The following is a 24,823-nucleotide window of genomic DNA, read 5'->3' as shown; positions in this document are numbered from 1 at the left end:
AGTTCCCAATTGTCATCTCTTTGGTAGTGTGATGTCAGGCCTCGGGGGTTGCAATAACATATCCTCCAACCATTAGACATTTTTCCAGTTTTATTTACTATTATGTCCCACAATTTCTTTGCAGAAGGCAGCCATATGTAAATTTTATTCCGTTTTCTAATGGTTTGGGTTACATAACAAATAACAGCAGGAAGGAAAATTTGTATCGATACTTGACAGAGGAAGTTCTCAAGTCACTGCAAAAAGATGTGTCTGCAGTGCTGTAAGTTTATGGGAGTTTTGCAGCTGAGTCTCTGCATATGACTTTGAATATGTCACTATATGTTTATCATGGGCTAATTGTGGAATCACATTTCCATACTTTTTCTTCTCCCTTTCATGAGATTACACCAGCCAGTGATGGATACAAGACTCTACAAGGAAGAAATGATCAGTTTTGGATAATTTTCTTTCCTGTCCCAAAATAGCCATATGTCTGCATGTCTTAGGGACTCAGCTGACACACATTTTTTTTTAATTTGTTGCTTGCTATAATGCAAATATGATTTCAGTCTTATAGTGAACTCTACAGTGAGTCCATATTATAAATTAATCAGATTCAACAAACACCAACATTTTTAAACTTTTGAAAAAAAAAATTTAATAGGAACTAAGCAAAAGAAGAAATCAAACCAGCTGCTGACACAGCTGTTTCTTTTCTTGTTTAATTCAGTTCAATATAAAGGTACCATATGCTGCTTAAAATGATGATAGGAAAGATGAAATAATTTAAGAGAATAACAAGAAAATACATGAATTGTCAGCATTCTGTCAGATTTAAAGAATGAAATAGACAGGTGTAGTATTGACATGTTTAACTTTGTGTGGTGTTAGCAGTTTTGGTGCGAACAACTCCTGACATGTGCTGAAGTGATGTGAGAACGTTTCTCCTTCGCTGCAGACATTGGCGAGGAGGCTGGGAGATCCGCCGGCGTCCAGCAACCGGCGCTGCTTCGCGACAGAAGCCTGGGCTCGGCCATGAAGGACTGCCCGTACTGTGGGAAAACTTTCCGGACATCCCATCACCTTAAGGTGCACCTGAGGATACACACAGGTGAGAAGTCTGAGTGCATCCAGGGGCACAGCCCAGAGGAGGAGGAGGCCCTGTCCTGCCTGCTTTCTGGCCCAGGTCCACAACTGTGTGGGTCACTAAGTCTGGAAGGTTCTCCCTGGGCCTGTCTAGCCGCCACTGTGTGGATCATAAGCGGCCCTCATTTCCTGATTCATCCCTTAACTAACATTCACCTCGCAAATGACGCAGGGACTCATAAATGTAGACTCGGGTGGTCCCAGCCTGGGATAACTGGGTCACGTCTGAGCCTCTAGGGCATTTTGCTAATGGTTTCCTTCTGCTGTATTGAAGGGGTCCCTCCCCACGCCCCTGTATGAACCAGTCTCCCAGGTGTCAGTGATGGGGTCTCAGCTCAAACCTTCCTAAGTGTAGAAGGGAGTGAAGCCACTTCCCCAAGCAGCCAGGTAGAATAGGCTTAGGCCGGCCTGCGTTGCTTGCCCAGACCTGGGACAGGGCAGCTGGAGTCAATCTCCATCACTCCATGTGGCATGGAGGAAAAGTGACTCTTCCCTGTGTCTCCTCAAAGGAGAGATTGAGATGCTCTTAGGCAAAGGGGGGCAAGTGGCTGCTGCACCCCTTTGGCGGTTTCTCATGTCTCGGCATCATACCGGCCGAGGACTGGCTGGCAACAGGGAGTTCTCTGTGTCCCTCAGTCATCGTCCTTTTTAGCTTTTCTGCTTGTTGCTTGCACATTGCCAATATAAAAAAAAATCTATCGGAGATATGGACACTTCCATTTTCTTTGATTTTCCTCCTGACACTTTATCTATTGGAGTATGAGCTGCTTCAGAGGCTAGACAAATATGCCGTCTATTTTCAAAAATAATTGTGGTTTATTTCCCAAGGAATCAATAAGGCTGTGGGTTGCACAGGAATATTGAGTGCATGTGGGCCGTGTGGGCATCGCATTGGGGGAGACAAGAAACCCCTCACCTGGAGCCTCACCTGGTCCCCACAAATCTCCCTGACACTGAGGGAAGCCTGAGGACAGATGGGCACAGGCGGCCATGGGCTGAGTCACTGGTCCTGCTCATCCTGCATGCCTCCCTTGGAGTCATCTCAGGCCAAAGAGGTGTCTTTTAAAACGGTCCTCCAGGTCCCACTACTCTCCCAAACGGCCTCATGCCACCTGCCCATGCCTTGCCCCTGGCCCCATCCTGCCCCCTTCTTCATCCTTGGCACCTTTCTGAAACAGCGTCTGCCTTCCTCCTGTTCCTCCAATGCAGAATGCCTGTTCCAGCTGCAGGACCTGTGTTTCTGCCCCTCCCTCCACCTGGAATCTTCCTGCAGGTGATCTCTGGAGACTTAGCTTCACTGGGATCTAATCAGAGAGGCTGACCCTGACTACCCCACCTAAAACAGCCCTCACATCCCCTGCATTATCTTCTTTATAAACTTAACAGTTTCAGAAATAACCCTGTTGGGGTTCATCGTTTATTTGTCTCCCACCAAGCAGTGTCTAAGATTTGCACAGGTGGCAATATTGTCCATCTTTTGAATTGCTCTCATTTCTATAACCCCAGGGTCTGCAAGGGCATCTTACACCCGGTAGGGGCAGATGAATTTATTTGAAAGATTGAATGACAGAAGAAATGCTCAAATAAGTGAGTGACTCCTCCTGTCTTCCCTGCATTGTTCAAGGTGGCACGGAGGAGTCAAGGGCTGTAGGGAAAGTGGTCCCTTCCCCAGGGAACACAGGAACCCATCAGAAACCACGGCCTGGCAGTCAGGCTGCAAGCGCTGGTTTCTTGGGCATAGACAAAGTGGAAGATCCTCTTCCCGGGAGTTTAGGGAGGGGGCCTTGTATTCTGATCTCAGGGTCTTTGCCCTTTGAACTTCTCTGCCAGATACTTGCATGGCTTGCTGCTTCCCCTTCAGGGTCTGGCTCTGATGCCCTCTTCTCTATGAGGCCCACCCACGTGGCGGTGCACCCCCACCCCACCAGGACTTTCTAGACCCCTTTCCTTCCCTGTGTCACCTCTCCATAGTGCTCACAGCATCTGACACACCATGTCTTTGTATTTCGTTGTTGTTTCTCTCCATGCACTAGAATGTGAACTCCTTGAGAGCAAAGGCTGTGTCTGTTTGTCCAGCTGCATCCCCAGCCTAGAACAGAGCCTGACCCATGTAGGCACTCAGAAAGTATTTGCTGACCCAGGCATTCCTGCGTCAATTGGTGAAAGTGACCAGGCTCGAAGGCAGTCAGCCCAGACATGTGGTTTTCTCAGATGATGCTAATGTCCATTTTCCTCCCCAGATTGGAGCCAGGGTTGTGGTGGTGGTTGGGTGGGGCGGGGACCTGCAGACTGCCAGGATACGGGCGGTGGTCCATAGGGCACTCACCCTTAAGCTGTCTGCAGGAGTGTGGAAACCAGGCCAGGCTTGTCTTGTGTATTTCATGTCGATACAGAACACTGGACCACGTTTCCCAGCCAGGTGGTGGCTCTCCATGGGTGAGGTCGGCCTTGCAGAGTGTAAGAGTCAGTGAGGAATGGCGGTGCCTCTCAACAAGGGGCTTCGCTAACCGTGTCGCCCCAAGCCCCGACAGCTTCCCTGGACGTAAGAGTAGACACTCCACAGAATATTTCCAGGCAACTTAGGGCCAAGGCTGACGGAAGTTCTGGGGAACCTGGGAGAGAGCAAATGGTTACTGCTCTTCGCAGTTTTCAAGCTTGAGAAAGACTAAAGTTTCTGAACTACTTCACAAACCTCGGCATAGTCTTTAGAGACATTGAGAGAGACAAGATAGGGCCATGGACAGAGGCATTCTGGAAACTTCCTAGAATCAGAGAGAAAATGAAAGAAGCCATGGAAACGTCACACCACCTCCACCACCCCTCGGAAGCAGCATTTGCCTTGTGTAACAGGCAGAATGGTAACCAGATAAAGATCAATTTCCTTTTTATCTAAGAACAAAGAAGCTGGAAAATGCTTACACTTGTGCATTTGAATAGAACAGAAAGTGTTACATGTTATAAATCACCCAAATAAACATCTATTATGACAATGTAAAAGTGTAGATTACACAAGTAATTAAAAATCAAAATCAACGTATTTGTTAATAAGTGATTTCATGTGGGACTCAAGTTGGTGAGAGGCCCTGACTGCCTTCTCTTTTGGCCCCGATGTCTCTCCTTGCTCCAAATACCATAGAGTTTTTGTATTTCTAAATGACACGGCCAGAGGACAGCAGTCTCATTATGAAACAAAAATACATGTGCTCCAAAATGCCATCTTTTTGAAGTTTTTAAACAATGGACCTGTAGGAGCACATTTTAAAACTCAACGTGTAATAAATATATTTTTAATTGGGATATGAGGTGGCACCTTCTCTGTATTTTTTCTGTCCGACTGCATCTTTATTGGAAGTCTCAATCATGTAACATCAATGGATAAAACCTCTCTCCTTTTTCTCCCCACTGCATTAACTCAATTACTGTTTCTCTTCTCCTTACACCTGTTTATTGGAGAGGTACTGACTAGATGCACCAGTCAGGTTGCTCTGAAACATCTGGGAGCCCAGGAGAGCCTATGAGTCACTAGAATGTTTCTGGTGCACCCTAAGCTTCAGCCAGGTCCACAGGGGACCAAGGAGAGACTCCTGCAGGACCTCGGGAATCCCCAAGGCCATCAGATCCTGGAGGCTGCCTCACTCTGGCTCCAGGCAGGGTAGACGTTGATGGCTGCTTGACCCAGAGAGGGAAGAACTTCTCTCCTCATGGAAACATTACCCTGGGCAGACTAGGGTCCAATCACTGGATATGGGCAATTTTTCTTCTACAGCAGTGTCTGTGATTCGAATTCAGAGCCAGTTATTGCAGGCTCAGAAAGGAGATTGCATCAGTCAGGGTTCTCCAGAGAAACAGCACCGATAGGAAATGTATGTATGGCCAGGCACAGTGGCTCATACCTGTAATCCCAGTACTTTGGGAGGCCGGGGTGGGAGGATTGTTTGAGCCCAGGAGTTCAGGACCAGCCTGGGCCATGTAGTGAGACCTCATCTCTATAAAAGGAAAGAAAAGAAAAGAAAGAAAAGAAAGAAAAAGAAAGAAAAGAAGGAGATATGCTACACACACAGAGACACACAGAAACACACAAGAGATTTATAAGAAATTGGCTCAAGTGATTTTGGAAGCTGAGAAGTCCTAAGATCCAAAATCTGTAATTGGTGAGCTGGAGACCCAGAAGAGCTGATGGTGTAAATTCCAGTCTGAGCCTGACCCGGAATGCAGGAGACCAATGTCCTAGCTGAAAGACAGCCAGGCAGAGCAAGCGCACTCCCCCTCGCTCAGCCTTTTGTTCTAGTCACGCCTTCAACGGATTGGACAAGGTGCACCCACATTGGAGAGGGCCACCTTCTTTACTCAACCCACCCACTCAAACGTTCATCTCATCCAGAAACACCCCCACGGACACACCCAGAAGAATCCTTAACCAAATATCTGGGCACCCTGCCGCCCAGTCAAATTGACACAAAAATTAACCATCACAGAGATACATCAGCAAACATCTAGTTGTAACATGCAACGGGGAGGGCGCATGTCCCCAGAGTCTCCTGAGAGGTTGGCAAATCATTTCAGGATTGGTCTCCATGCGCACATGCCATTCTTTCCCTCCACGTCCCCTCCCTGCGCCCTACCTTGGGAAGCCAGGTGCCTGGGGGTACTCTGGAGGGTCTGATGTATCTGTTTTCTGTGCACAGGAAGCAGGCAGATGCTGACAGATCCCTGAAAGGCTGGGGGAGGCTTGGCCCCCTGATGGGTGAGCACCTCCTGCATGGCTGTGGGACTCCTGGCTGGGTTCCCTAGGGCGGCTCTCCCATGTGTGGGTTTTTCAGGATGGGGTTGTTGTCTCAAGGAATGACCATTGTAGAGAAATGTAATAAGCAACTTCACTCGTGAAAACTTGGAGGCATGAAAGTTCAGGGACTAATTAAAAATAAATCTCATTAGTTTCTTCCCCCTCTCGAGTTCTGCGAGTGGTTTATTAATCTGGTTTTGATGTGCCGCATGTTCCAGCCTTGAGTCGGGAACCTCTTTGTCGGAATGGATCCGCACAGGGAAGTCAGTGGTGGTTTCCCAGGGGTCTCAGGCTGCGGTCACGAGGGGCTCAGCACTGGGCTGAAGGGCACGCCCGGCACCCCCCAACTCCTGGCTGCTGTCTTCACGGCACAGCCCCTGGATGCTGGCTGGGCCGTCACCTGTATTCTTGTCCCTTTCCTATAGGACCAAAGAGGGTTGTGGATGGGAGGGAGTTCTCCTTTGCAGCCCCCAAAGGACTGCACGCCCAGTCGGGTGTAGGGAGGGAGACCTGGGCATTATCTTGCCTTGTGACTACAAAGCATGACAGCAACTGGCTGAACACAGAACTCAGCCCGCGGGGATGGAGTAACAGCACAGTAACAGTGATGGTAGTTCCCACGTTCTGTCCACGCCCACATGCAGGCACTGTGCTAGACACTGCGCATTAACTCGCTCCTTCATCCCTACAGCACCTCAGCTACCAAGGCTCCATCCCCTGCCCCGCTGCAGGGGAGGGCGCTGAGCCTCAGGGACAGAGACGTGAAGTTATCCCCCCCGGAGTTGCCCAGCATTGGATTAAAAGCTATAATCAGATCTGCCTAATTCAGAACCTCATTCTCCTCACCGCTGCACTGTATTGCTACTTTTTACTTTTCTGAGTGAATTTCTGGCTTGTTTTAGGGAATTAATGCAACATTTCTTTGACAGTGTGTGTCCACACCATACCCAACAGGAAGGAAAGAAGTGACTTGTACTCACAAGTGGTGTTGGCGCAGCCTCCAGGGAATTTAAAAGGGAAGTACTGTGCACCCCGGCTCCTCCTTGACCCCCCCCCCGACTGGCCCTAGGCCAGGCTTCCTTGGCCCCACGTGCTTGGGTTTCACCACTAGCACAGCAAGGTTAGGGGAGTGGTGAGGCTTGGTCACTGTGGCATGTGGAGGCGCTCTGACCTCCTGGGATGGAAACGGGGTGGGTGTGGGTGGGAGTGGAATCACTTCCAGCATGACAGAGTTGATAAACTTCTCATGCTACGGTGGAAACCACCTTTCATCTTCAAAGTGCTTCCCGAGCAGCGGCTGGTAGATAAACATGGGTGGAAATGGAACTTTCAGCCGCCCCGTCCAGGTGCCTTATGGCTGGTGTCTACGTCTCTTACCTTTGATGCTTCTATGTAAGGTAACGAGGCTGTTTTCACACACCGAGTAAATATAAAAGCACCTTGCACATATTTTCAAAAAGGAATCGGTTAAAATGGGTATTCTTCTCATTTCCTTTTCTAAAAGGAGAGCACATGTTGTTGCCATTAGTGGGGGAGCAGCCACCTGAGTAATGATGAAAAAATTTAAAAAAAAAAATCTCCAAAAGAAGATAAGTCTTTTTTTCTTTTTGTTTTAAATTAAAATTCCATCATTTTTCTATTTCCAAGATGAACTAAAAGCCCGGTTTATTCCTCCTCGGTTCCCGATCCTTGCTTTTCCTGCCTTAATGACATCCTAAACTTTTGTTGAAAATAATTGATTGAATTTAAATTTCCTTAAAAGTTGAAGAGGTAATGTTACAGTATAAATTTCCTACCAAACACTAAGTAGGGAAATATCCATTAGTGAAATTAACTACAGTTTCTAGGTAGCTAACAATGTGCTGTATACAGTAGGGCATGGCTAATGAACACTGCAGTGGGTGATATTTCATTATACAAATTAATGCTCACATTTTAATGGGAAAGTCACATAATGAATCTGGGCTTCAGTGACAGCAATTAGAGACACAGATTGTCCCCTTCTGGACAAGGCACTGTTTAGCAATAAGCAGCTGTGTGAAAAGTCTTCAGGTTTACAACATATATATGCTTTGGGGGAATTAGTGTACAATTTATATTAATGTACTGAAGCTTTGCTGCAAAGACACCACCATATTTATCTCTCCTGGTGTTAACTAAGTAAAGACATGGAGAAGGACTAAATAAATATCAAATTGAGGATGCAAATACAGGAAAATACTCAGTTGCTCAACTTAAAAGTGAAGCACTTTTGGAGATTTAGCAAAAAACTAAAACCAAAAAAAAAAAAAAATTAGAAGCATGAATCACATCTTAAACCTTAACATGGTTTCCAAAGAGAATAATATGAATCCACCTGTTATTTTTGGAGAGGTGCTGGTGGGAACTTGCTCTAAATAGCTCTAGAATAACTCCCTGGAACCGTGAGAGTTCCTTTTACATATCAAGAGCAAAGTAGAGGCTCAGAATTATAAAAGACATGACCATGTAAAAATAGGTACAGTGAACTAATTAAACCACCTGGTCGTATATTTCTAAAAATGGATGATACAGTGACTTGGGAGAGGTTATCAATGATATTTTAAAGCTGAATATATATCTCATGCCATACGTCAGTGGGAAGTTGGCTTACTGTATGGCAGTTCCAATAATTTCATTAATCCGTTGGAATGATGAACTGCGGCTTTTTAATTTCATTATGCCTTTTCTAGCAAAACTCTTCTTTCCAGAAATGCATTGTTTGGGCCCACATCTTACTCCTTTAAAATATAGTGAGAGGTTTCCCTGCAGAAGGCTACCAGTGTTTGTGGCTGCTTCCTTTAGTGGGCAAAGGGCTCTCCTCTGCACATTTCACAATAACTGCCTGCTCCAGATCCCATCTGTAAAATAGAGCTCTGTGACCCTTCAGTGTTTGAAAAGTTTTGAGATAGGTACCAATATTTAAAAATTAAGATACTGCACACAGATATCTCATAGATATGATACTTTTCTTTTATTCTTTTCTTTATTTTAGAGACAGGGTCTCACTCTATCACCCAGGCAGTTGTGCAGTGGTGCAATCATAGTTCACTGCAGCCTTCAACTCCTGGACTCAAGCGATCCTCCTGCCTCAGCCTCCCAAGTAGCTTAGACCACAGTTGTGTGCCACCACACCTGCTTAACTTTTAAATTTTTTGTGGAGATGAGGTCTCCCTGTGTTACAAGCCTGAGCCACCATGCCTGGCCAAGACTTTCCTTGGAAAATCAAAGGTTGTAGTGCCCACAGTTGGCTAGAGTTGAGTGACACTGTGCTCCAGGAGAGAATGGCTGTTTTGCATACTCATCTAATCTGCTGGTTCTGCCTGCATGTGAGTGTGTGGCACCTATAACAGATAAACACAAAGCAATGAACCACAAACATCATGGAGGTCACCAGAGGGCTCAGGACCCCCTGGAAACCTTGGGAGACAACCTGAGTCATCCCCTCAGTAGATGGGACTCATTTATGGCCTAAGTGGCCAATCAATCAACTAGACAGAGCTGCTGGCAGGGTCTGGGGCTGCCTGTACCTTGGGGCCGCCCAGGCAATGCAGGCCTGAGTCTCAGGCAGAGTCCAGCCTTGGTTGGGCAGGGCTAGGCAGGTCCAACGCCTGGCTCCTTTGGCATGGATCTGGCCATGCCTGGAGGCCTGGGATTTGCTAGAGTTAGCCCAGAGAGCTTGGGCAGAAGAGTGCATCCAGATGCAGAGACCGTGGCTGGGAAGCCGTTCTCAGCTGAGGTAGACTCAGCATCTGCCTGTGCCAGCCAAATGAAAGAGCAGACATAGACCGTGCCCTGGAGGCTGTGAAGTGTGCTGTTAGGCCTCTCCGCCAGGTTGCTGCCCCACCCCATCTAGGCCAACATTGTGAGAAGTTTGCCTTCTGAGCACTCTGAAATGGGCCCTTTGGGGAAAGAATGCCGGGGAAACAGCTGGGATGTTTCCAGTGGAGCACAAGGCCCTGGGGCTGCTGGGGTTCTAAGGAGGTTCCCAGCTCAGCCCCTGGATGTACCTGGCTAGAAACACACCCTGGCCGGGGCTCACTTTCATCTTTAAAGCATTTCCCTGTGCCCCTTGTTGGATAGGAAGCCCAGACAGGGGAGAGAGGGCTTTGAGACAGAGGGCAGGAGTGGTTCTTCCAATCATTTAGCGATTACGAGGAAATTAAAATTGAGCTTGTTTCGTTGTGAACATAAATCCAAAGGGGAAGGGTTTATGCCCTGGAACAACGTGCGGAGCACTTAGCTGAGGAATTGGAACGATCGGAAGAAGCCACCCAAACCAAGCCCTTTAGCGACCCGGCAGGGGGTGGAACTGTATAGAGAAATGGACAGAAAGAGCAGGGCAGCCCTTTCATCCCAGTGCAGAAGGCAGAGGAAGCGTGGGTGGAGAGCTTTCTAGAACCTTGCATAGCACGTGCACTCAGAAAACCCTTGAAAGCTCATGAAGCAGCCCCTAATTCACCAGGCCTGGGCCCGTGGAGACTCCAGTGCTAGGAATTAGCCTTTCTTGTTTCTCAGCTCTGGCTTTTATTCTCTGGAGCTGTGAGGGCCAAGGCCTATTTTGAACTCTAAAGACAGTGGGTGGAGTGAAGGGGTGCTGTCCTCCTGCACACCCGCATGCTGTGTGTGAGTGTGAGAGTGAGTGCATGTGTGTGAACTCTGCTAGCCTACTATATGATATGTCTCCTCCAAAAGACATGAGAGCAGGGGACCTGGCTCTTTGGTTTTTACTCAGTTTCCAGGGCCAAGAAGGGAGGTTGCAGGTGTTTATTCATTCATCCATTGGTTCATTCCATCAAAAAATGTGTGTGAATCAAACTGAAGGTTTCTGAGTCAGTGGGTGACACGTATGTTTACAAGTATTACTGGCTCTATTCAGGACACTTAGTTTATCTCCTAAGTGAGCTTAGGATTGGGATAAGACCCCATAGAACACGTGCTTCAACATGTCTTATTACAGGTTGAGGAAGAAAAAGTCCCAAGACTGGGATTCTGTGTCCAGTGGAGTTCAGAGTAGCATGGGTGTCCAGTCCCTAGTCCAGATTCTCAAATACCTCCTGAGGTCTAGACTGTCCTCCTGCTGAACCATTCATGGTTCCCACTTCAAAGGCACTTCCAAGGAAGGCTGCCTACAATGGTTCCCCACTCAGGATCCACAGAGGGCCACCTGGGAAAGTCCCGAAAGATCCTAAAACCAAGTTTGCATCTTTGGCCAATTAACTCAGAATGTGGGGAGGAGGGACCAGGTATCAGCACTTTGTCAAGACCCCAAGGCAATTCCAGGTTGGTTTTTCAAGGGGTTGTCTTTACACTGTCTGCATCAGAATCATCAGGGACACTTAGAAGGCCAACTTCAACTTCTGCCCCCACCCCAGACCCAGGGAATCAGAACCGCTATGCCTTAGGGCCAGAACTGGTGTTTTAGCACACTCCCCTGCTGGTTCTAATGCACAATACATGGACAATACAGTTTGAGTACTACCGCTCCTGTATTCCTTCTTTTTTTTTTTTTTTTTTGGAGATGGAGTCTCGCTCTGTCTCCCAGACTGGAGTGCAGTGGTGCGATCTCGGCTCACTGCAAGCTCCGCCTCCCGGGTTCATGCCATTCTCCTGCCTCAGCCTCCCGAGCAGCTGGGACTACAGGCGCCCGCCACCACACCCAGCTAATTTTTTGTATTTTTAGTAGAGACGGGGTTTCGCCATGTTAGCCAGGATGGTCTGGATCTCCTGACCTCGTGATCTGTCTGCCTCGGCCTCCCAAAGTGCTGGGATTACAGGTGTGAGCCACCACGCTCAGTCTCCCATGTGCCTTTCAAACCTGTATCGGTTGGAAATAGACATGCACATCCTCTGTGCATCCCTACCCAGAAAGGCAGCTCTCCACATCCCCAGGCTTGAGAGGAAAGTCCACATTCCCCCTCTTTAACTCCCGCTAATGAATGCCCATGTTTTCTCTACGGCCCCTTTGCCTGCCAGATGCACGTAATCATTTCCAGGTGCATTTCTAAACACAGCCTGAGTCCCACCCGGCACCTGCGGGCCTCACCTCTGCAGGCTTTCATCGCCCGGCCCTCCCGCAGGGTTTGCTCTCACCCGTAGCCCAGGATCCTGAGTTTCTAGGTAGGCCTGCCTGCTGCGGGTCCCATCACAACCCCTCTAAGTTTCAGGTACTGCCTCTGTCACACCTGATCACTGGGCTTCCAGGTAAGCTGAATCAGCTGTGACATCCTGCTGCCCAGAAGTGCCCCATCCCAGCCTGGCCTGCGATGCGATGTCTAAAAAGCAGTAGCTCAATGAGTCTGAGTCTAACCCGGGACTGACTCCAAGAAGTGGGAAAATACTGCCTGAAATTCTCTGGACCTTTACCCCAAAAGGGATAGAAACTTCTTCCTAGATCCATGTCATTGGTCTAGTTAGAGATGACTGTGACCTTTATGTTTAGAGAAACGGATTCGCTGCTGGGTTCCCTTCCTAGACTTAAGGGCCACCTCTGAAAGTGTCCAGGAGAGATCTCAGCGGCTCATAGCACCTGACACCCTTGTTCTGATAAGGCAGGCAGGGTGTCCATGGCTCTGGCATCTCCTGCTCAGACATGACGTGTCATCTCCTGCTCAGAGCCAGGGTGGTGGCCCTCTTGCTCACAAAGTCCATGCCCCCAAATGCCCTGTGCCTGGAGGACTGGGACTCATGCCTTCTGCTGAGATTAGACACAGTGAAATGTCTTCAGAAGACACCATTCACTGATGATTTGCTGTTACTTTTTAGATCAGTCTATTTTATAATAGAGCAGAGGAAGAGGAGGGGGAATAGTTGAGGTTCCTAGAAGAAATAATTGTGGATATCGACAGGGCAGCATTGTGAATAAGAGAGTGGGGACTGTCACAGTCCCCATTCCTTCCAGAGAGCCGTTTGATTGCAAAGTCTAGAAAAGCCCTGGGATTGCTAACAAATTCTTGAAATATATTTAAATCTGCAGTCATTTACCTTCTTTCCCTTCTCTATCCCCCAATGCCAGCAAATGTAAGTTGTCTCTTCTGGTATCTTTCCACATTGTGAAAAGAACAATAGAAGTTGGGGGTGTTGAATTTAAATAAATATTTAATTCATGAAAATTATCTTATATGTTTTAAAACACTCTTTAAAGCTATTTTTATTCTCTAGAAAGCGCTTATTATAGGTAAATTACACATTTTACTACCGGAGCATTAGGTTTGCCATTAGTACAAATTTAAGGCACTACAAAGACCAGTAGATAATGTTAATTTCAAATACAGAAACTAAATATATTTTGTGCCTTTTTATTACTCATTTTCTTTTAAGTTTTATTGACTGCTTTTTATCTTAACTATATGTCTTTACATGCTGCAATCATAATGCACTGTAATGGTATTAATATTTTATAGAATCTGTATTTATAGTTCTTTATTTAGAAACAGTGCAGTAGGTCTGCAGATATCTGAGCCCGTCTGGAATGGTGCCCTCCAAATAATGATAAATTACTTGTGCAGTATGCCATTTGCTAATTATATCCATGATTTACTGCAGAGCAAGACTTAAATCATTCATTTCAGTCTTGCGTAACAGTGCCATAAAATTTTTAGGTTTAAAAATGGTTTCCATGTGTATAATTTAAACAAATTTTAGAGCTATTGTATACACAAAATATTGCAACCACCCATTTGTTACATACTTTCTCTTTTTAAACTTCTACTTTTAATGATCACTGTGGCTGAAATTATTATGCTTAATTTTCATAATCATAGCTTTTAAATCTACAGCCGTTTTCACATGTTAGATAAAGAAAAAGATAGCTAATTGTGTGTAGATAGTATGTCATTCCTGAATAGTCCCAAATGGTACAAAATCATTAAAAAAGCTTAAGAGTACGAATTATTCTTCTATTAAAAAACAGTTGTTCTCTAATTATTAGTTTGAGCTGCTTTGTTTCAAAGAACAAATGTTGATCCTTCCAGCCTCGTTCAGCACACGAAAATGAGATAAACGCCTCTTTTTTTTCTTATATCAAAATCTTGCAGGTGAGAAACCCTACAAGTGTCCGCACTGTGACTATGCCGGCACGCAGTCAGCGTCCTTAAAATACCACTTAGAGCGACACCACCGGGAGCGGCAGAATGGGGCTGGGCCGCTGTCTGGGCAGCCCCCGAATCAGGACCACAAGGACGAGATGTCAAGCAAAGCTTCTCTGTTCATCAGGCCAGATATCCTGAGGGGAGCCTTCAAGGGTCTCCCTGGAATCGACTTCAGAGGAGGCCCTGCATCTCAGCAGTGGACATCAGGGGTGCTCTCGTCCGGAGATCACTCGGGGCAGGCCACCGGCATGTCTTCAGAGATCCCCTCAGATGCTCTGAAAGGCGCCGACCTTCCTGCCAAAAGCACTCACTTCTCCGAGATTGGAAGAGCTTATCAAAGCATCGTGAGCAACGGTGTGAATTTCCAAGGGTCCTTGCAAGCTTTCATGGACAGCTTTGTCCTCAGTTCCTTGAAGAAGGAGAAGGACGTGAAGGACAAAGCCCTGGCTGACCCCCCTTCCATGAAAGTCCACGGAGTGGATGGTGGCGAGGAGAAACCCAGTGGCAAGTCCTCCCAGAGGAAGTCCGAGAAATCTCAGTATGAACCCCTAGACTTGTCTGTGCGGCCAGATGCCACCTCCCTCCCGGGCTCCTCGGTAACTGTGCAGGACAGCATCGCGTGGCACGGCTGCTTGTTTTGTGCTTTCACAACGTCCTCCATGGAGCTCATGGCCCTGCATCTCCAGGCCAACCACCTGGGCAAAGCGAAACGCAAAGATAACACTATCGGGGTCACAGTCAACTGCAAAGACCAAGCCCGGGAGGCGAGTAAGATGGCCCTGCTGCCCTCAGTACAATCAAACAAAGACATGGGCCTCTCCAGTATGATTGGCTCTCTAGACTCTGCTTCTGAGAAGATGGCCCAAGGTCAGGTCAAGGAGACTCTGGGGGAGCAGAAGAGCGGCACATGGACCAGCCACGTGGACCCTGCATTTTGTAACTTCCCATCCGACTTCTACAAGCAGTTTGGTGTTTACCCAGGCATGGTTGGCTCGGGGGCCTCCAGTTCCTGCCCCAACAAGGAGCCTGATGGAAAGGCCCACTCTGAAGAGGATGCCCCCATCCTGATCCCCGAAACCACGAGTAAGAACACTACTGATGACCTCTCTGACATCGCCTCCTCAGAGGACATGGACTCCTCCAAGGGAGAGAACAACGATGAAGAGGATGTTGAAACCGAACCGGAAATGATGACCAAGCCCCTGTCTGCCCTCAGCAAAGACAGCAGCAGTGATGGCGGGGACAGCCTGCAGCCCACAGGCGCCCCCCAGCCCGTCCAAGGACTGGTCTCACCTTTATCCCAAGCACCGGAGAAGCAGTGGCATAGCCAGGGTCTTCTCCAAGCCCAGGACCCCTTGGCGGGCCTGCCAAAGCCGGAGCGGGGGCCGCAGAGCCTGGACAAGCCGATGAACATGCTGTCGGTCCTCAGGGCCTACAGCTCTGATGGCTTAGCAGCCTTTAATGGACTTGCAAGTAGCACAGCAAATTCTGGATGTATCAAGAGGCCAGACTTGTGTGGTAAGTTTTAGAATCCTCTTCCTATAGTTCATTTCCCAAAACATCAGTGCTGAATTGTGCATTTTTTTAAAACAAAAATGGGGTAGACTTATCCATGAGCAAATTTTGAATGAAATATTAGAAAAAACCCTCAATGCTGTATCTGCAATGTAGACAATCATAAAAGTCCATTTTGTTTAGAAGTTTTAGAACTCATACTTTTGTGTTCCAATTTGCATTATAATGTGCTTAAATGCCTGTACAGAAGGCATGGAAAAGGGGGTGGTCTTTCACCATGTGAACTACTCCTGTTTGCCATCTAGAACTTGAAGGGGGGAAAATCAACTTACAAAACAAAAATGAAAAGAGACATGGTAACTTGCAAATTCTTCAGTTTTTCAATTTATGCAAAAGATGCCTAAAGACAATTCCTTACTGCTTTGCTAAGCCAAATCTGCTTTCTTAAACTTGTCTTTTATTGACTTAGAGGATACTAAAATCATATCACACTAACCACAGTATAGAAATAAAGCGACCTTCTCTCCAAAGAGGGAGATGGTTTCTGGGTGTTTGTGACTCATTTTTAGACAAACCAAATGGCGGTTACTGTGACTTTGGCCTTCTGCGCTTGCCTTCTGTTTGTCTGTCTGTTCACCTGTCTGTCTGTTGTTCTAACAAGACATGTACATTGTGAAGTCCCTGAACAGTAGTGATGTGACCCTGTGCATCTTGGATTCATGCTTGTCTGATCCTGTAGCAAACTGACACTTCTTTAGCTCCTTAAAGCATATGGGTACCCCAAAGGAATTCCAGATTTTAGAACATAATGATAAATTTAAGGACTAGGTTTGGATCAAATGAATGTTGGGGTGGTCAGGGGGAATCAAAGTCATTCTCTTGGCACCCAGATATCCGTATTTGAAAGCCTTTCTCTGAAAAGAAGCTCAACATATTCTTCTGTTTGAAACCAGCCCCAAATATCCTCACCAGAGACAAATGACCATGATACCTTTCCATCTGTAATTTATGAATGGATATCTATAATTTCACTTCACCTGTGGAAGGCAGGCAGGAAGGCAGGGAGGCAGGAAGGCAGGAAGGCAGGAAGGCAGGATGGAAAGAAGGAAGGGAGGGAGGGAGAGAAGGAAGGAAGGAAGGAAAGAAGGAAGGAAGGAAGGAAGGAAGGAAGGAAAGAGGGAGGAAGGAAAGAAGGAAGAAAGGAAAGAAAAGGGAAGGAAGGGGAAAAATAGAAGAGAATATTTTTGAACCTCAACATCGTGTTGTTCCTTTAAGCACAGAGCAGAATTCAGGAAGCTAGACTCTGGGTTCATAATTTAGATTGATATATTTCTTTTATTCCTCTTCTTCCCTAATTCACTAGGAACTGAATCAAGCGGTCAGAAATATTTTTTTGAATTGTCGAAAATCACTAAATGGATTTCTGACAGCTCAAAAAAATATTGACAGTTCCTTATGCTGAATGATTCACAAGGCCCCATTAACCACTACCCCCAGATCTATTTTTAGCCACATACAATTCATTACTTTTGAAGCTGTTAAAAACAATACTTAAAAGAAGAGAAAAAAGTGTTTTATGTCAGTCCAAAATTTTTCCTTTTTTTTTAAACTGGTGGAGCAATGTTTAAGGCTTTTTTTTTTTTTTCATTGTTGTTTTAGGTTTGTGATTGGGGTGGTTTCTTTTTTATTGTTGTTTAGAGCCTTTTTTTTAAAGTCTATTTTCAGTTCTTTCAACTACCTACGTAGGACCATAGTTCCTGCCAGGAATCCATGCATCAGAAAAGATCAAAACCTGGCATGTTCATGAGCTCATTATTATTGAAATGAGCTCATATTACCCCTATTAATTTTCCCATCTTCCTATCAGTAATGAAGGAAGGCTGCCTGGCTCGAGGAAGTTTGCCCAATGGTATCCTTTCGCACCAGGCAAGGTTGAATGGGAAGCCAACGTCAGGGAGCCTGCCGGGTCTTGAGAGCCTTTTCTCTATGGGCTGCAAGCTCTTAGGCACTTCTCACCTTTTCCCAAAACAGCAGCACACAACACGCCCCTGACATTTCCCCACTATGTGCAAGCCCGGTTGCCTAGTCCACCTTTCAGCCTTTGGGCAGCAGACCCAGGGATGTAAGCTGTGCCCCTCACCCCCCACCTCTTTCATGGGACTTGGGGACCCTCATGCCAGCCAAGCTTGAAGGCTTCCTGGTTGCTTCTGCATCAGAGGGTTCAGGCCCCTTGTCCCGCCTTCCACTCCTGGGAAGATGCTGAAACTGACTCTGGCCACAAGCTGCCTATTTTTAGAGAGTGTGAGTTCTGCATTCTGTTTGGCCCCATTTCTTCTGCCTCCTCTTGCTTTAGTTTGGGAACAGGCAGGAAAAGATCCTCCCTGGCTCTTGCATTTGCCTGGGGATAGGGCCACTGCCCTCTTGCTTCTAGGATGGGTCTGGCTCTGCCAGTTCTCATCCCACTCCCCCCATATCTGGCCCACCATAATTGCAGTTCTCTTCTCATTTTCTTGCGGGCGACTGTGGTATCCCAGAAGGTCCAGACATATTCATCCTTTCTAAAAGTTACCATCTAGGAGGACACATAAATCCACATGGGCTGTTTTTTGTTTGTTTGTTTGTTTCTTAAGTAGTGTAATTCACTCTCTTTTTAGCATGACAGGAAGCACAAGTGACATTTGTAAGCCTTAAACCCCCACTAGCTTCCCTTTGCGAGGGTGGAAGTGATATTGGCACAATGAATAAAATATTTCTAATGTTTATTCCTCCTTCTCTTCTTCACTCAAAGTAGATACGAGTTTCTAAATCTGCCTACCAGGATGATCACTATTTCTCCTTAAGAATCTGGGCTTTGTCAGACCAAAGCATCATTCCTAGATTTCTCATTTCAGATGGATAAAGTTCAGGGCTGGTTTTGTCTGGTTAGTAAACCTAAATCCCCACTTTCATGATTATAGAAACAGGCTTATAGGAGGAGCTAATGTTCCTGTGTTTCTTAAGGAAGAGCTCTGTTCTCAAGGGGTGTAAAAGTGTTTGAAGAAGCATCAGAAATACCTAGTTCAAATTATATAAACTCCCCACAGATCTCAGCAGCTCCTTCAGCCCTTGCTGTTGATTTGGAGAAGGTGGTGTCTCACCCTAGTCTGTGGGTGATACTCATATTGCAGGCTGTACTTTCAGGATCTTCTGTCATTTCTGCATGCCTTCTTCCTAACTTTTAAAACTCTGGTCCTAAATTCCTTGGTGCCATAGAGCCAGAGTCCTGGCCAGTGTGCCCTGCCTATCCTAACAGCCAGTGGATTCCTAGCTCTGGTGCAGAAGGAGAGCCATTGAGGGGAGAAGCCAACCCAGCCATTTGGGTGGGGAGACGCCTGTTGCATATGACAGTGTCGAGAGCTTGAGTGGGAATTTTCTAAAGCTCTTTCCACAGAGGATAGCACACTGCCTGTCAGAGACATATTATAATAATCCCAAGGAAGAGGTTAAGCCATCTTGGATTAAGCCAGAGGACAGGCATCCTTGTTTCCACAGTGGGTCAGATCCCACTAGGGGTCTGATCTCATTATAGGAAATCCCACTCCTATCAAATCCTTAGTTTCTTGAGGTGACTTCCAGTCTCCAGGAACGAGTCACATTTCTTTATTCTGTGAAAGAACATAACGTACAAGGGTGCTCCAGTGCTATCGGAGAACTCGGAGGTGCCCTTGGTTTTATTGGAATGTTTGACCTTGGTTTTGTAATGGGACAGGCTCCACATGAGTATTGAAAGGCAGAGAGAGGAAGGCCAGAGCAGTGTTTGCATCCATGGACAAAGCAAGGCAGACAAGCCCAGTCCAGCTAGAGAAACGCTAATGCATTGTTGGGTCGGCACTTGGCTTGGAAGGGGCAAGCTTCCCTGTGCACACAGCACCAAGGCTGGTCTGCACAGCACCCATGGGGCCCGCTGCATGGAGCGGTTAAAGAGTGTGTTTTATCCAGGATTTTGTGGATTTGGATAGCAACCAGATCACCCTTACTCCTTGCCTTTCAAACCTAAGAGAGACGGCCAGGGCATGGAGTTGTTGTGTGTCAGGTCTCCCAAGCAGGCTTTGCACTGTGTCCTTTGGTGGACCCAGGGGTAGGCAGGACAGAGAAGAATGAGTAACAGATGAACGGGAAAGCAGGGAAAAGAACACACTTCCCTTTGCCCCAAGGAGCTCTGCTTGTGTAGTGACTGCCACCCAGGGAAACCTGGCTGAACTAGGAGCATCTGTGAGCAGGCTGAGGGCAGGCACTGCGGCTCACACCTGTAATCCCAGCACTCCGGGAGGCCGAGGGAGGGGCGTCGCTTAAACCCAGGAGTTCAAGGCCGCTGTGAGCTAGGATTGTGACATTGCACTCAAGCCTGGGTGACAGAGCGAGACCCCTTCTCTAAAATAAACATGAAATAAATAAATATCAGCATGTTGATCGTGGGCACAAAGCCCTATGTGCAGTGGCTACCAGACCTAGTGACCCAATGGGCCTGGGAGGAAGTGAGGGAGAATGCAAGCCCATTAACAGCAGTCGTGCTAACATCTCTAGCTTATCATCCTCAGGTTATTGGGCAGCTGGCTTCCCCAACCCAAATTATACCCAAGACTATGGAATAAGGGTACTCTGGGCTTCCACGCTAGTGAAATGATTGGGACCCACACCCAAGAATTCAGGCCCACTGAAACCTCTTCAACTTACATATTTTTAAATGTGTGATGAATGAACCAGGACAACCAAAGCTGAACTCTCTTAAAATGTGACTTCTCTTCTCCCTAAGCCTTATGGCATTCTTGGCATAGGCAGTCTACCTTTTTTTTTCCTTTTTTTCGAAGATGGAGTTTTGCTCTGTTGCCCAGGCTGGAGTGTAGGGGCACGATCTTGGCTCACTGCAACTTCTGCCTCCTGGGTTCAAGTGATTCTCCTGCTTCAGTCTCCCGAGTAGCTGGGATTACAGGCATGCGCCACCACACCTGGCTAATTTTGTATTTTTAGTAGAGACAGGGTTTCACCACGTTGGTCAGGCTGGTCTCGAACTTCTGCCCTCAGGTGATCCGCCCACCTCAGCCTCCCAAAGTGCTGGGATTATAGGCATGAGCCACCATGCCTGGCCAATACCTACTGTTTTACCAGCTACTCAGTCTAAAGCAACAGGTAGCAAATATTTTCTTAAAGGGCCAAAGAATAAAAGTATTGGCTCGCAGGCCATGGGGTATCTGTGGTGACAACCCAACTCTGCTTTGGAGGTAGCACTGCAGCCACCGTAGACAATAGGAAAATGACAGCTGTGGTTGCGTTCTATTAGAACTTTAGGTACTGACACAGGCGGTGCACTGGAATTGGTCCACAGGGTCTTAGTTGGTCAACACCTGCTCTGGTGTAAAGAAGAATGTGTTCCCGTGGTCGTCCCTAGGGAATGTATCGTGCGAAAACTAGTCCTCTGTTAGTCCACTGGACGGTGAGATGGTGACGGGAAACCTCTCATCATCAGCAGCAGGGCCCCATCCATGGTCTGGTAATGCCAAAGCCGGAGACGTGAGAGAGACTTTCCAGAGGTAGAGGACTTGTTGACCCAGATGGGCTGGTACCTTGTTTCTGGGAAACCACACCTCTGTGTATATATACATTAAAGACTTCCAGGAGAACACCCCAGCACAGTGCAACCCAGAGCTGCCCCCTCACAGCCAGCACACACAGAAGAGGAAGGAGGCAGTGGCTGTGTGTTGTCTCTGAAGCCAGCTTGCTCTGTGAAAGCCTGTTTCCTCACTGATGGAAGGAAGCATAGGGATGAAATAGATGATAGAGATAAAAGAGCTTGGATCAGTGCTTCTCAGTTGAGCTTGCATGACGTTGCGGAGCTCAGCATCCACGTGAAACTGTTGCAAGGAGATGATGTCAGTGTGCAAACATCTTCAGGTCGCAATCGTCCCTTAAGCACGGCAGCCATCAACCTTACCTCCATCAGTGTTAGAGAGGCACGTTTCATTTCCTCACTTCGGCCGTGATGCATAGTTGATAGCTCTTTCTTGGTTTGTGGGGAAGTTTGCTTTGAAGATGATTCTGGCAATTTTGTGATGACCTCCCATCCCAATGGTTACTCCATTCTGTTACTGATACCAGGCAAGTGCTTGGGGGTAGGAAATGAGTCCTGCCCCGCCTCAGTCTTTGACCGAGAAATGGCAAAGGTCTGCAGTCAGTTAGAGACCTGTAAGGAGGCCATGGCTGGGGTATGAAATACACAGTGAGGGCCGCAGATGCTCAGACACCCTGAGTGTAGGCTGTGATACACAGTCTATGGTTACTGGTACATTTTTCATCTTGTGCAAGAGTCTACAACCTGCTGGTTCTGATGAACAAGGGAGGTGAAGGTAGGAAAATGGCACAGGAAGACAACCACAAAATTCCAATCTGCCAAGTGTGTGGGAGTGCAGGCTGTACCCAGCTAGCACAAGAAGGCAATTGGCTTGGGGGTGTGGGATACCTGGGGCATCGCCACTGCAAGATCTTTTTGTCTCTGCTGCCGCCTTACTTTATTTAAAGACAAATGTGCTCTCATACCTCTTCCTTTTCTTTTTTGTGAGCTGATTCTTACATGGATTGGCCTCAGAGACTATGGATAAAGCACACCTTTGCGTTCACCTCCTTTGCCCAACTGGATAATTTACAGATTAGCTATTGACCTCTACCGTCTGGCCTGCTCTCATTCATACTGTGTGTCCAGGGCCTGACATTAGACCCCAGGAGGGAGGACCATTTGGCCTGCCTTGAAGTCCAAGGGCAGAACCTTGTGAGTTAATGCAAATCACTGCCCTGTTCTGCCCCTGCTGGCTGCCTTGCAACCTGCTGCAGAGCTTTTCTCTTTGACTCTGGAGGGACAAACACAGGCAATGTCCCCTGGGATCTCCAGCACCTGGAGCGGGTTCTCCCCAACCCTCCTCCAGAGCCCTGCTGTATGCACTGTGTCTGATGGAGTGGCAGCCTCTCTGGATGGCAGCTCTCTCCAAACTCCAAAGGCATTCTTCTTCTGTTCTCCTTCCCTCTTTTTAAATTAAATGGGAATGCCACTGACGTGATGTCGTTTGCACTGCAGGATGACAGAACTGTTGTGTGAATACCATTGTATTTGCCAAATGGTCCACTCGTCATTTCAGAACAAACAAATGGATGGTGTCTGTAAGTCGGCAAACACTGGTGACATTTAGCCTTGTTTATGTTCCTTTCCTTTTGCTGCATATTTTTGGCTCCAAAAGCTACTGGCTGAATCAACAGGGCCTCTGAATCAGGAGAGAAGTCTGGTAGCATTAATTTTAGTTGCTATGTCCATATTCTCTTTGGATTGCATGAATCCTACTGCTCAGGACCAAGCCTAGGTGAGAGGAGAGGGCAATCAGCCTCTTTGGTTTAAAAAAAAAAAGATATATATATATATATCTTTTCCCGCCCCTGGTAATGACTTAAGATTGGGAGGAAGGAAGAGAGTATTGAGAGAAGAGAGTGTTGTCGGAAAAGACACCCACATCACTGAGGAAATGTAAACCCTCCAGTCAGACCCAGCCACCGCCATCTGAAATAGGAACGGTGTGAACACATCCATTCTTAAGTGGGTGCAGGTACCCTGGGTCTAAGCTTTGGCGTCTACCTTTTTAACTGCTGAATCAAAGCGCTGGTTGAAACTGACAACTATCTAGACACAGGCTACATCTTACCTGCTGAAGGCATCAGGTTTTTTCTTTTTCTTTTTAATTTCAGATGTTGTGTGCAAAGCCCAGGTTTCAAATAAGCAGTAATTACCTCCTATTACTTAGTGCTGATCAACAGCACCTCTACGTCTAATTGCCAACCTGCCCTAATCATGTTGACTATTCTTGCTTTAGCCAGAGACAGAAGGACCAAATTTTATAAATACCACTTTATTGTCATCATTCCATTAAACAATTAGGGAATGTGGCCCTGCCCTTGCTTTCAAATGCCTCTAGCCCTGATGGTTTCTGGATTATTTAATAAATCTGAACATTTTCTTGCAGGTAAGTGACACTCCCTGTCCTAGTCGGTCTATCTGGACTTGCCCTTGTCTGTTCGTGGTCCTCGGTGGTTATCTGCAGCTTGTTAATCGTGTAAAGTCAAGAGAAGAATGTATACACATATGTGTGTTGAATAAATAATTACTATTGGCATAGGTATGTGTATACACACGGCGCACCAACCTACAGTATATATAGCAGAGAATCAGAGACTAAAAATATTACCCCATATGTTCCACTATTAGTCATGGATTGCAAAGGCTTAGTAACTTGAGCAGGAGAGAAAACTCCCTCAAAGTCATAAATCCTGAGTGACAACTGCTGGTGGATGACAGATCCCTTCACCTGTGGGCAACCTGGCTGGGGGTGGGGTCTGTTCCACCAGCTCACCTGAGCGTGTAGAGGTGGGTCCTGCAATGGTCTCGTGGGTATTACTGCTTGTGTCTGATTGTCCTGTATTTTGTAACACTTTAGAAGAATACAGAAAAGTGCAGTAATTCTCTTTCTCCATAGTATTTAAGCAGAAATATTGCTAGTTTAATATTGTGTCAGGTCGTCCTATTAACCAGGAGCAGATGACAGTAAAATTTCCGTGAATAGCACCTTGACATCTACAACCTAAAAATGGTGATTGAAGCAAAATGTGTAAACTTGTACGGGGTGATCGTGTGCTTTGGAACAGAGTATTGTTGAAGTAATTAGAAGATATATTAAGGTGTTCCTGGTAATGAAGGCATGTAAGTTATAATAATTGTAGCTTTCTGAATAAGTGTCAAACTATATCTTTAAGTGTGCTGTATGCTGAGTTACAAGTTAGGTCATTTATGAATGGAATGTAAAATAATACTAAAAATGCTTCAATAACTTATCTTGGTATTGCTAATAAAAAAAAAAGCTGTGAAACATTAGTGTAGTTTTGAGTCATTATGTTAACTCATTCCGCAACACCCCCCTCGCCCCCTGACATTCTTCTCTCTGTTGGAAGCCTCAACAGGACATTCAGGGAATGCCATTTACCCTGTTTCTTGGGCTGTTTGCCTGGGCAGATCGTTGCATTTTTCTATCCACCCTTTGGTGGGTCCTGTGAGTAACAATTCATAAACATGCAAGTGGAAAAGGACCTTCCAATTTGGGTGGATGACTGTGGCGGGTGGGGGAGAGTCAGGCGACATGGGCCCGTTTCTCTGTGCAAGTGACTTTGAGGTGTCTAGGCCCCACAACCGCCCACGGGAACTGTGGCTGGGGCGGTGGCGGTG

The 24,823-nt window shown here is 46.7% G+C and overlaps 1 protein-coding gene across 12 annotated transcripts in view; it reads left to right on the top strand.

The window, feature by feature from the left end:
* ZNF536 (zinc finger protein 536) overlaps nucleotides 1–24,823 on the top strand; it is a 490,140-nt gene that overhangs the window by 310,984 nt on the left and 154,333 nt on the right. For 9 of the 12 annotated variants that reach the window (XM_050772545.1, XM_050772547.1, XM_050772542.1 and 6 more), the window contains 2 exons: nucleotides 941–1,093; nucleotides 13,966–15,537. In XM_050772545.1, coding sequence (XP_050628502.1) covers nucleotides 941–1,093; nucleotides 13,966–15,537 — 1,725 coding nt within the window. Of the gene's footprint in view, nucleotides 1–940; nucleotides 1,094–13,965; nucleotides 15,538–23,570; nucleotides 24,476–24,823 lie in introns of those variants that run through there. The other 3 variants (XM_050772552.1, XM_050772553.1, XM_050772550.1) reach the window with 2 other exon arrangements.

Source organism: Macaca thibetana, chromosome 19 (genome assembly GCF_024542745.1).
Source record: "Macaca thibetana thibetana isolate TM-01 chromosome 19, ASM2454274v1, whole genome shotgun sequence".
Classification (NCBI taxonomy): domain Eukaryota; kingdom Metazoa; phylum Chordata; class Mammalia; order Primates; family Cercopithecidae; genus Macaca; species Macaca thibetana.
Note: the sequence above shows the minus strand (reverse complement) of the source record. Positions and strands in the feature narration are given on the sequence as shown.